Source organism: Paramormyrops kingsleyae, chromosome 12 (genome assembly GCF_048594095.1).
Source record: "Paramormyrops kingsleyae isolate MSU_618 chromosome 12, PKINGS_0.4, whole genome shotgun sequence".
Lineage (NCBI taxonomy): Eukaryota > Metazoa > Chordata > Actinopteri > Osteoglossiformes > Mormyridae > Paramormyrops > Paramormyrops kingsleyae.
This window is the reverse complement of record NC_132808.1, coordinates 30,189,010-30,199,296: the sequence shown is the minus strand read 5'-3', so window position 1 is coordinate 30,199,296 and position 10,287 is coordinate 30,189,010. Positions and strand designations below refer to the sequence as shown.

Genomic DNA, 10,287 nt, shown 5'->3' with positions numbered 1-10,287 from the left:
ATTCACAGAAAGTTATAGGCAAAGCAGGCCATTGTCAATATAACTTGTATATTGTTATTATAAATAATATGCCAAATATACAAAAAAATAATTGTGTTCGTGCTATGGTCATCTGTGGGATTTGGTTAGACTGTCACTTTAGAGTAGGGATCGCTGAAGAGGCCCACAGCAGGGAGACGGCATGAAGATCGATGAATGGTGATCGGTGACTGCACGTGCATCCTGTACCCGTTACAAAACTGATCAAGGCTTTGTAATGACCGTGAATGGTTTTTTGGTTTCACGTGTTCACCGTTTGTCTTCATGTGCTAAAATACTGATGGAAACACATGATATTACTAAAAGTTTATCTTATCTTTAAAATATAAAACAAATGGAACGGTTTTGGAACGTTATAACCCTCCCTCAAGAGAACGGCGATTAGATTATTTCTGAGCAGTGTTTTTTCAGTATTGTCTTTATCATGATTATCCCCCCCCCCCCCCCCAAATATAATTATTGGGTTCGCTCGTTGGACACTCACACCAGATGGGCACTGGGCTCTGAATCCCCAGTCGCTCGTATTTACTTTTGAAGCCTTTTACACCGTTGGGGGCTGTAAGGAAAGCGACATTCCCCAGTCTCATAGCAGTAAAACGCTATTTATGGCCGCTCAGTTCGTGTCATCCCGACCCAGCACTAAATACGCGCATTACAAAGGCTTATGTTAAGGTCCGTGCGCGCGCGTTTTGACGCGTCGATACGAGAAAGCGAGTTTTAATGTCACTTTCCATTTTTCTTTTGGTTCGACAAAGAAACTCGCTTTTGTTATATTCTTCGGGATTGCCGTGATTAGACAGTTGTATATGGGAATAGCAAAACAGAACGGGTTTCCATTTTGTCCAAGTCTAAGCTTGGGCTTATAGCACTTATAGCAATGCAAAATGACAGAAACCATCTAACAAGATGATTTAAATGCGACCGAGTGAAATAAAATTCAGAGACACTATATGGTCAGTTATTAAACTTGTTGATTTGGATAGTATTACGTGTGTCAGGTTTCACAACTATTGCAAATATATAAAAGTTAATAGGCTAAAACAACACATAAAGCCGCTTTAGGTATTCTTATTTATGTTTCGATGTCTTTTACGCTATGACGATGAATTATGCTCCGTACTCCTTATTGAATACATAAGCAGAGTATGAAAAACGGAGTTGATCTTCAGTAATTTACTTCATCTTTTGTTGCAGAGAGAAAGATCCCCCAGGCGGGGTTGAGCCCGTCTTTTCTTTGTAAATCAATAGCCGCTGTGTTATGGACACCGAGGCGGTCCAGGGGCAGCGCTTGATTTGGGGAAGCGTTTTGTCTGAGCTGGAGAAAAAGCTGCAGTTTTACTTTGGGGCGGGTTATGTGGGACAGACAGTCTGCTAAGGGGTGTCGGGGGCGTTTCGGGAGACGCGCAAGCGGGGATGAGGACGCGAGCGCGCATGCAGTCCGCTTCCAGCAGGCGATCGTACAGAAAAGCTTTTATTAAAGAGCATACATTTCAATTATTTGTTTTGACAAATTTCAGCCATTTTGAACTCAGTTGTTACAAGTGAATGCACTTATTTTTAAAAAATACTTCGTGGACTTGAAGGAATTACAATGGACACGTTTTAAGAAGGAAAAAATAACTACATCTGTGCAGTCAGAAGTTGGAAAATGAAGACCTCGAAGGGAATGGACAATATTTGCTTGACATTACTGATGCTCCCCGTGCTGGTCATCTTAACGCGATGCGCTGCAGGTAAGAACTTGAGATATAAAGTTTACGAAGAGCAGGAAGTAGGGACGGTGATCGGCCGGCTTAAGGAAGATGCGGCCGACGCGCTGTCCGGGCTGCCCGGCTCGGTGCCCCTGCGCTTCCGCGCTATGCAGAGAGGCAGCGCCGCTTTTCTCTCGGTGCGCGAAGCCGACGGCGAGATCAGCGTCGGGGCGAAGATCGACCGCGAGAAGCTCTGCGAGCTGCAGCCCAATTGCTCCATTGAATTTGACGTGATTACTCTTCCGACCGAGCATTTGCAGTTATTCCACGTAGAGGTGGAGGTGCTGGACATTAACGACAATGCGCCCCAGTTTACGCGCCCCATCATCCCCATCGAGATATCCGAAAGCGCCGCGGTGGGTACCAGGATCCCTTTAGACAGTGCCACGGATCCGGACGTGGGCGAGAACTCCCTCCACACGTACTCCTTAACCCCCAACAACTTCTTTAAAATTGACATAAAAACAAGAACCGACGGTGCTAAGTACGCGGAGCTCGTTGTGGTCAAGGAACTGGACAGGGAGGTGCAGTCCAGCTATGAACTCAGGTTAATTGCGTCAGACACAGGTGTGCCACCTAGATCTGGTTCGACACTTCTTAAGATAAGCGTTTCCGACTCCAATGATAATAGTCCAGTATTTGAAGAGACGTCGCATGTTATTTTTCTTTCTGAAAATTCACCAGTGGGAGCTGTCCTGATTGATCTTAACGCGACTGACCCCGACGAGGGGGCTAATGGTAAAGTGGTATATTCATTTAGTAGCCATGTATCTCAGAAGATATTGGAGACATTTAAAATAAACCCAGAAAATGGTCAGCTGACTCTGCTAAAGAGAGTGGACTTTGAGACTGCTGTGTCTTATGAGATTGATGTCCAGGCTCAGGACCTTGGACCTAATTCAATTCCTGCACACTGTAAGATTATTATTAAAGTGGTTGATGTTAATGACAACAAGCCTGAAATCAGCATTAATTTAATGACTTCTGGCAAAGAGGAGGTGGCATACATATCAGAGGGGGCTCCCATAGACACATTTATAGCCCTGCTAAGGGTCGAGGATATAGACTCGGGCCTAAACGGAGAGGTGATATGTAGGCTACATGGACACGGGCATTTTAAGCTTCAAAAAACCTACGAAAAAAACTACATGATCTTAACCAATGTTTCTCTAGATAGAGAAAAGAGATCTGAGTACAGTATAACTCTGATAGCAGAAGACAGAGGTACTCCAAGCCTTTCTACCATTAAGCATTTCACTGTGCAGGTTTTGGATGAGAATGACAATCCACCTCGTTTTGAGAAGAGTAGATATGAGATCTTCAAGTCTGAGAACAACTCGCCTGGAGCCTATCTCACATCAGTTGTGGCCACTGACCCAGATCTGGACACCAATGGACAGGTCACCTACACCATTGTAGAGAGCTTTGTCCAGGGCAGCCCTGTCTCCACCTATGTGACCATCGACCCCTCAAATGGTGCCATCTATGCGCTCAGGAGCTTTGATCACGAGGATGTCAGCAGATTCGTCTTTGTCGTTCAAGCGAGAGATGGCGGGAACACTCAGTTAACGAGCAACGCGACCGTCCTGCTCACCATTTTGGACGAGAACGACAACCCCCCCGTGATCGTGGTTCCCCAACTGCGGAACTACACAGCTGAGGTACCCGTCTCGTTGTATTCCGAGGTGGGGAACCTCGTGACCATCGTCAGGGCGACGGACAGAGACGCGGGTGTCAATGCGGAGCTAACGTGCTCGATTGTCGCTGGCAACGAAGACGGATACTTCAGTATGGACCCCAAGAAGTGCGAGATACGAGCCAACGTCAGCATGAAGGACGTTCCTCGTGAACATTTTGAACTGGTGGTGATGGTCCAGGACAAAGGTCCCAATAGGCTCAGTGCCAAAGCAGTTCTGAAGTGCACAGTGTATGAAAACATCCACAGCCATATCCAGTCGGTGTCGACCGAGGACAGTCAGGCTACTCTGGACGTTTCTATGATTATCATCATATCTCTGGGGGCCATCTGTGCTGTGCTCTTAGTCATCATGGTGATGTTCGCCACTAGATGCAGTCGGGAAAAGAACGACATGCGGTCTTACAACTGCAGGGTGGCCCAGTTGACCTACCAGAATCACCCCAAGAAGCCCTCCAGGCAGGTCCACAAGGGGGACATCACGCTCGTGCCAACTGTCAATGGCACCCTGCCAGTCAGGTCTCACCACAGGTCACCATCCTCCTCACCCACCATGGACAGGGGCCAGATGTGCAGCAGGCCAAGCCATCACAGCCGCCAATCGCTGAACAGCCTGGTGACCATATCCTCCAATCACATCCCGGAGAACTTCTCCCTAGAGCTCACCCATTCCACTCCACCTGTAGAGGTAAGCCACCATGGTGCCCAAAGTACATTTCACAATGTCTCCTATAAATGCAGATACACATTTAACTTCTTCTGCTTAAATAACTCCCCCCTCCCAAAACTGTAATCTCCACCTCCATGATCCTTGAGTTCACTTTGGTTTATTATTATTATTATTGTTTATGACATTACTTTGATTTAAACATAGGATCATTTTAAATCTCCTCATTTCTATGCATTTAACATGCTTTATAACGGCCGAAAATGACCCCTTGCCTCGTTTCATTTCGGAATCATTTTAAGATGCCGTGGTTCAGGCACCATCGTCTCCTGCCTGCTCATGTCATGTCATGTTCATTGTTTTCTGTTCCGTCATTTTTTTTTACCCATCAGTATTCATTTTCTTCCCCTTCATCGTTTTATTTTCGATATAGCAAGTCTCACAGCTTCTGTCAATGCTCCATCAGGGCCAGTGCCAGCCAAGACCGAGTTTCCGTGGGAATAAATTCTCAAGAAGCTACAGGTAATCTATTCTGAGCTTGGATTATAGCGTAAACACCAGTGGCTACATTTTCTCAAGATACTCGTAAACGATCGGGATAAAGAAGAAAACCATTTTCTTCATGATAAACTTTGTCGCGCTGATGCAGAAATCCATTGATGTTATAATGTATAGAATGTCTAATTCCATTAACCAAAATGTGTGCGTTTGCTTAGCAGTAGGCAAAGTGTAAATGTGCAGATGAAATTTGAATGATTTCCTATAATGGAATTCTTGGTCATTATAATGACATCATTTTCCCCCTCATCTTCTGGACTAATTCTATAATTTGTAGAAGAAATCCCAGACATTGAAGGGGATCCATGCCTAGGACTGAATAAAATAAATCTTGATGATCCTGATATCACTGCAGCTCTCTACCGTAACCAAAATTGGCATTAAAATCTTAATATCGCTTAATATACTAATATGTTGAGTAAAGTCTGGCAGCTGTTGATATGTATGAAGTACGTCTATCCCATATTACCCAAGCTCAGATAGATTTTTCCAGTAACCGTCACACACCAGCAGACAAGATCAAAATGGTGCATTTGTTGTTGGTTTTTCAGGTATGCCTTGCAAGATACGGATAAGTTCAGCCTGAAGGACAGCGGGCGGGGGGACAGCGAGGCGGGAGACAGTGACTGCGACCTGGGGAGGGATTCGCCCGTTGACAGACTGCTTGGTGGGGGTTTTAGTGAACTATTCCTCACTGATGGGCACCACAGACTAAATGCAGGTATGCTTGGCGATGTATGGAGACACTTAATAGCTACAGCCACTATTAAAGCCCTGGGCGGCCTGGGGGGGGTGGGGGTGGGGGGGGGGGTACCAATTATACTAGCTTTCGGATATTGAGTGTCGCAAAACACACGTCTAAAATTCTCTATCAGGAAATATCGATGCATGTTTTTTTTCCCCCTACAGCGATAAGCTCAAGAGTGCTTATCAGTAAATTAGCGTGATGATTAAAAAAAAAGGCAGAATAATCAGATATTTTTAAACTCGTTATATCTACATATATATACATATATTTTTTTGGGGGGGATAAGAAGAGTTTATCTTGAATAAAATTATTTTTGAGACTTGATGCAATTTTGAATTGCAATTTGAAAAGATATTTGTTCATGAGAAGCTTTAATGTTTCTGATGTGACCTCGGTGAGCTACAGGAGATATTTGCTTGATTTTAATTTCAATCTTCAGGCGGACAAAATTGTTATTATTGTTTTTAGATGTATTATAAATGAGCCTTCGATGTTAATGTTCCCTTAATACCATAATCATAGAAATAGTCCTGAATAATGCACTTGATATTACGAATATGTTAAAAGCTGGTATATTTGATTTCTGTAATTTATTACCATGAGAATATTGAGCATTGAACATACTGCATAATCACGGGTTTAGTTTCGTTCCACTTCAGTTATTTTAAACGTTTGAATCCTTTTATGTTAATCCATTTTTTCCCTTGGTTAAATCGTTTTTTTTTATGTCATGCACATCTGTTTCAAAATGTTAAAGTTTATATATGCAGCAAAAATAGTACATTTATCTGATCTTATCACTCTAATCTGATTATCATGGTGGAGTTTTTTCCTGGCTGCGTAAGTTATCCGTATTTATTTCAGTTCAGATGAGTGACGGTTTGCACGCTTTAATGTCTGAACTACTTAACAACTTTACGTTACGGTTTGCAGTTTTTCTGATCAGCCACTAGGGGTGCCAGTGAGCATATCCAGGTTGGGAGCTCTGGATTATCTGTTGCAGTTTTAACTTCTCTGACCGTTGTGTGTGTGTGTTTTGTGTAGCGATGAAGTTGTGTACGGAGGAATGCCGGGTACTGGGGCACTCTGACCAGTGCTGGATGCCCCCGCTGACCTTCCCGGCCTCGTCTGACTACAGAAGTAACATGTTCATCCCTGGAGACGACCCACAGCAGGCTTCAGTGGAAGAGGACCAGAAGTCTGTCGACTCCAACAGCAAGAAGAGCTTCTCCACGTTCGGCAAGGAGGGCGCCGGCGCCGAGGAGGATGTGGGCGGGGATCTGTGTGGCCCCTCCCTCCTGTCTGAGATGAGTAGCGTGTTCCAGCGCCTCCTGCCGCCTTCTTTGGACTCGTACGCGGAGTGCAGCGAGACGGAGCGGGCCGGATCGCTAGAGCGCCGGAAGGGGCACCTGCCCGGGAAGCCGCCCGCGTGCGCGCCGGGTGTGGCGGCCTGGGCGGCCAACACGCACTTCCAGAACCCGGGCAGCAGCATCGGGCTCACGCAGGCTAGTCACGTTAGCTCGCAGGCGCCGCTAAGGTGGCTGCCGGCCATGGAGGAGATTCCGGAGAACTACGAGGAGGACGAGCTCGACAACGTGCTCAGCCACCTGCAGGGCAAGCGGGCAGACGGGCACGACATGGTGGGCACCAGCGAGCTGGTGGCTGAAATCAACAAACTCTTGCAGGACGTCCAGCAGAGCTAGACGTGGGACTCGAGCTTTTTTTTCCGTGTTTAGGAAACAAACAGAACTGCAATTATAATTTAGTTGCATTTATAATGTCGATGTTTTCTGTGAATGCTAAATATCCAAATATGTTGCATTTTCTTGTTCGGTACACAGTGTACACAACGTGAGCGTAATTGCCTTTGTATTTTAAAAATACATAACTTTATATTTATATTTGTGTATATAAAATCGATGAAACAAAAGTTTATTTTTGTATCGGTATTGCATGAGAATGAGTTGAGTGTGAAGACGATATTTATTCCCCCCCCCCCCCCGTTTTTGCTGTAAATAAATATTAATGGGCATGGTTCTTTCATGTGAAGTGAATGCTTTGAAGAGGACAAAAATGTTGAGTATTAAGGGGCAATTTTTTGCATGTTTTGTTTTTAAATCATGTATTAAGTATGTGTGATTCATATATTTTCTGTATGATACTGAATGACCAATAAAAGAAATTTAGCGGGTATCAATCAGTCAAAAGAACATAAAACAAAAGCGCTTGGTGACACGTCCGTTTTGGTTGCAGTTGTCGAATAATACATAGCCTTAGTCCATCACTGTAACTAAATTATGTTTGACAGACAGCAGTTTGACATGGAGATTGTTGACACTGTTGAGATATTACTGAGCAGGATTGTGTTTGTCTCATTGCAGAAGTATTACAGTGCAGCTGCAATAAATTCGGCGGACTTTTAACCCGTTTTCACATAGACAGTGTTGAATTTAAATAATGACGTCGTCTCTCCGAGAGCTCCCCCTGCTGCTCAGAAAAAATAACTGCTGCTTTACGGGTTCGTACCAATAGTGTTTCGGTTTGTGTTCTACACTGAAGTCTAATTCTGAACAGTAAGGTTTACCACTCTTTAACTGAAGGTATCCTTTTTTATTTAAATAAATTCGTATATAATTTAAATAAATCCATATACAATTTAAGGAGATGGATAACCAGATGGTTAGAGGTTAAAACTTCAAAATGCCAGAGTTCTGTCCGTCACAAATATGCACTGAAAATATGAAATAGCTTAAATAGTTTGACAATAGGTTGCTATAAGATTAAACTTACAAAGCATGCATAAGTGTAAAGCATGCAACAGTCTAAGATTAAAGTGATGATTACAGATGATTACAGACTTTAATGGAATAGCCTACATAATAATAATGCTATTATTATTATTATTATTATTATTATTATTATCCATAATAGTAATCTGCAAAGAACAGCATATTGCCTTGCAATTGTAAATGGTTAAAATGAACTGTGATACAGAGACCTCTAGAGATCACAGTCATGAATTGCATACATTAATCAGAAATGGGAATTCAGATCTGGTTGAACATGTTACACACACAGACACAGACACACACTCATGTATGGAATATGATGGTGAACATGGTATAAAAGAAATCGGCGTATAATTAAGGAGCGGTTTGGACTCCATTCTGGCCTCTATTGTGGGCAGTACAGCTCCTGGCTCCTTCTGAGGGAGAGTGAATTCGGCTGGCAAGTCAGTGCCCGCTCAGAAGTCGGCGCTCCAGGGTGGACTGGCGCCGGGTCTGGGTCCCTTTTAAGCTGGGCATCATGCTGAGTTGACCCTGGACACCAAAGCTGTGTCCATATGCATCAGATGTATGTAAGTCTGCGGAATGGTCTGAATGTGTTATCTATCACACATGCAGTTTCCTCTTGTATTATGGAATCTCACGTAACGACTGAGCCGATTGGCTGACCCCCGACCAGCTGACCCTGGGCGTATAATAGTTGGCGCTGATGGCGATGCGGTCGATGGCATAAAGGGGCGATAGGAACACATGAAAAGAAGGGAGTTCAGATAAATGCCTGCATGTCACATGACTCCCACCACCAATGGGAGCTTTCAGTCAGAGACCGAGGAGCGACTGGATCTGTGGAGCCCCCACCAGCAGAGAGGAACGGAGGGCCTGCAAAAAGAAGAGAGGAGGCACCTTTCAGGGACTCCTAACAGAGAAATTAGGAACAGCAGCTAAGGAGCTGGACACCAGAGACTTCAGAAATTCATACTTGAAGAGCAGCCCTACAGAGGGGGAGCTCCTTCAGCCTCCTGCGGAATAACATATTCCTTCAGGTCTCCTTCAGCCTCCAGGTCCTTCAGGTCTCCTTCAGCCTCCAGGTCCTTCAGGTCTCCTTCAGCCTCCAGGTCCTTCAGGTCTCCTTCAGGCTCCAGGTCCTTCAGGTCTCCTTCAGCCTCCAGGTCCTTCAGGTCTCAGCATCCTGCCTGCTCTGGCCATACGCTGTTTCCTCCATTGTTCCACAAAGTCAATGAGGAGTCGCAGCTCTTAGAAGCCTGGACGCAGCCACTGTAATCCGCAGAGATCTAGCAAAATGATGAAGCCTGTGGGTTTGAGGAGCACCTCCTCGCTAATGCTGTGAGAAGCGACAACTGTCAGAGGGAGAAGGGAGGTGTTGGCTCGTTTTTTTCCATTTTTATGCGATTCCCTTTCAGGAACAGGCAGAAACACAAAACCAGTAATTACATGCCGTATCGGAGTAACAGCACCTCCTAACCTGCTAAGGACTATTGCTGTGCTACTCCTTAAATAGCCTTTATTGGGCGGTGTGGAGCAGTATTTCCCCTAACGAGCCGACGGTTTGCTTGGCGAGGGCCAGGGCTGATACAGGGCGAGGACACGCCGCCTCTACTCTATCATCTTCGAAACGATATTGTGTTTACCACTCTAAGCTAGCCTTGAACTTCCCCAACAAGTCTACCCCAAAGCTCTCAAGATTCCAATGCCATTGAAACCTAATTTTTTTCTTCCCTGGAGTTCGCTCATAAATTATTTGTTTGCCTCTTGACTGAACGAACCATTTTATTTATAGAATCTGCCAGTAAAATTAAGAAATAAAGGAATGAGGCAGAAAGGAATGGAAAACACCTTTGTTTTTTCTTAGATGTGTTGAGCCCTCGTTTCCCAGTCATCCCATTCACCCTCCAGTTCACTTTTCAGAAACACTTTCATGTATGTTCCCCTGCACTGAAGAGCATCAGTAGCCAAGGGGCTATAAAGCTCACGCAAAGTGCACTGGAGACCATGATAAAAAGGAAGCGAACTTTCGTTTTGCT

General features: G+C 44.6%; 1 protein-coding gene across 2 annotated transcripts; it reads left to right on the top strand.

Moving 5' to 3' along the window:
• The first annotated feature begins 1,091 nt into the window (after window positions 1–1,091).
• On the top strand, window positions 1,092–7,652 carry LOC111847302 (protocadherin-18-like). 2 transcript variants are annotated; one of them, XM_023818356.2, is made up of 4 exons: window positions 1,092–4,174; window positions 4,620–4,675; window positions 5,263–5,432; window positions 6,504–7,652. In XM_023818356.2, the coding sequence occupies exons 1-4, from the start codon at window positions 1,688–1,690 to the stop codon at window positions 7,160–7,162; spliced, it is 3,372 nt and encodes a 1,123-aa protein (XP_023674124.2). In that variant the 5' UTR covers window positions 1,092–1,687; the 3' UTR covers window positions 7,163–7,652. The 2 variants fall into 2 exon arrangements, with proteins under 2 accessions (XP_023674124.2, XP_023674123.2); XM_023818355.2 differs by having other exon boundaries at window positions 4,587–4,675.
• The last annotated feature ends 2,635 nt before the right edge of the window (window positions 7,653–10,287 follow it).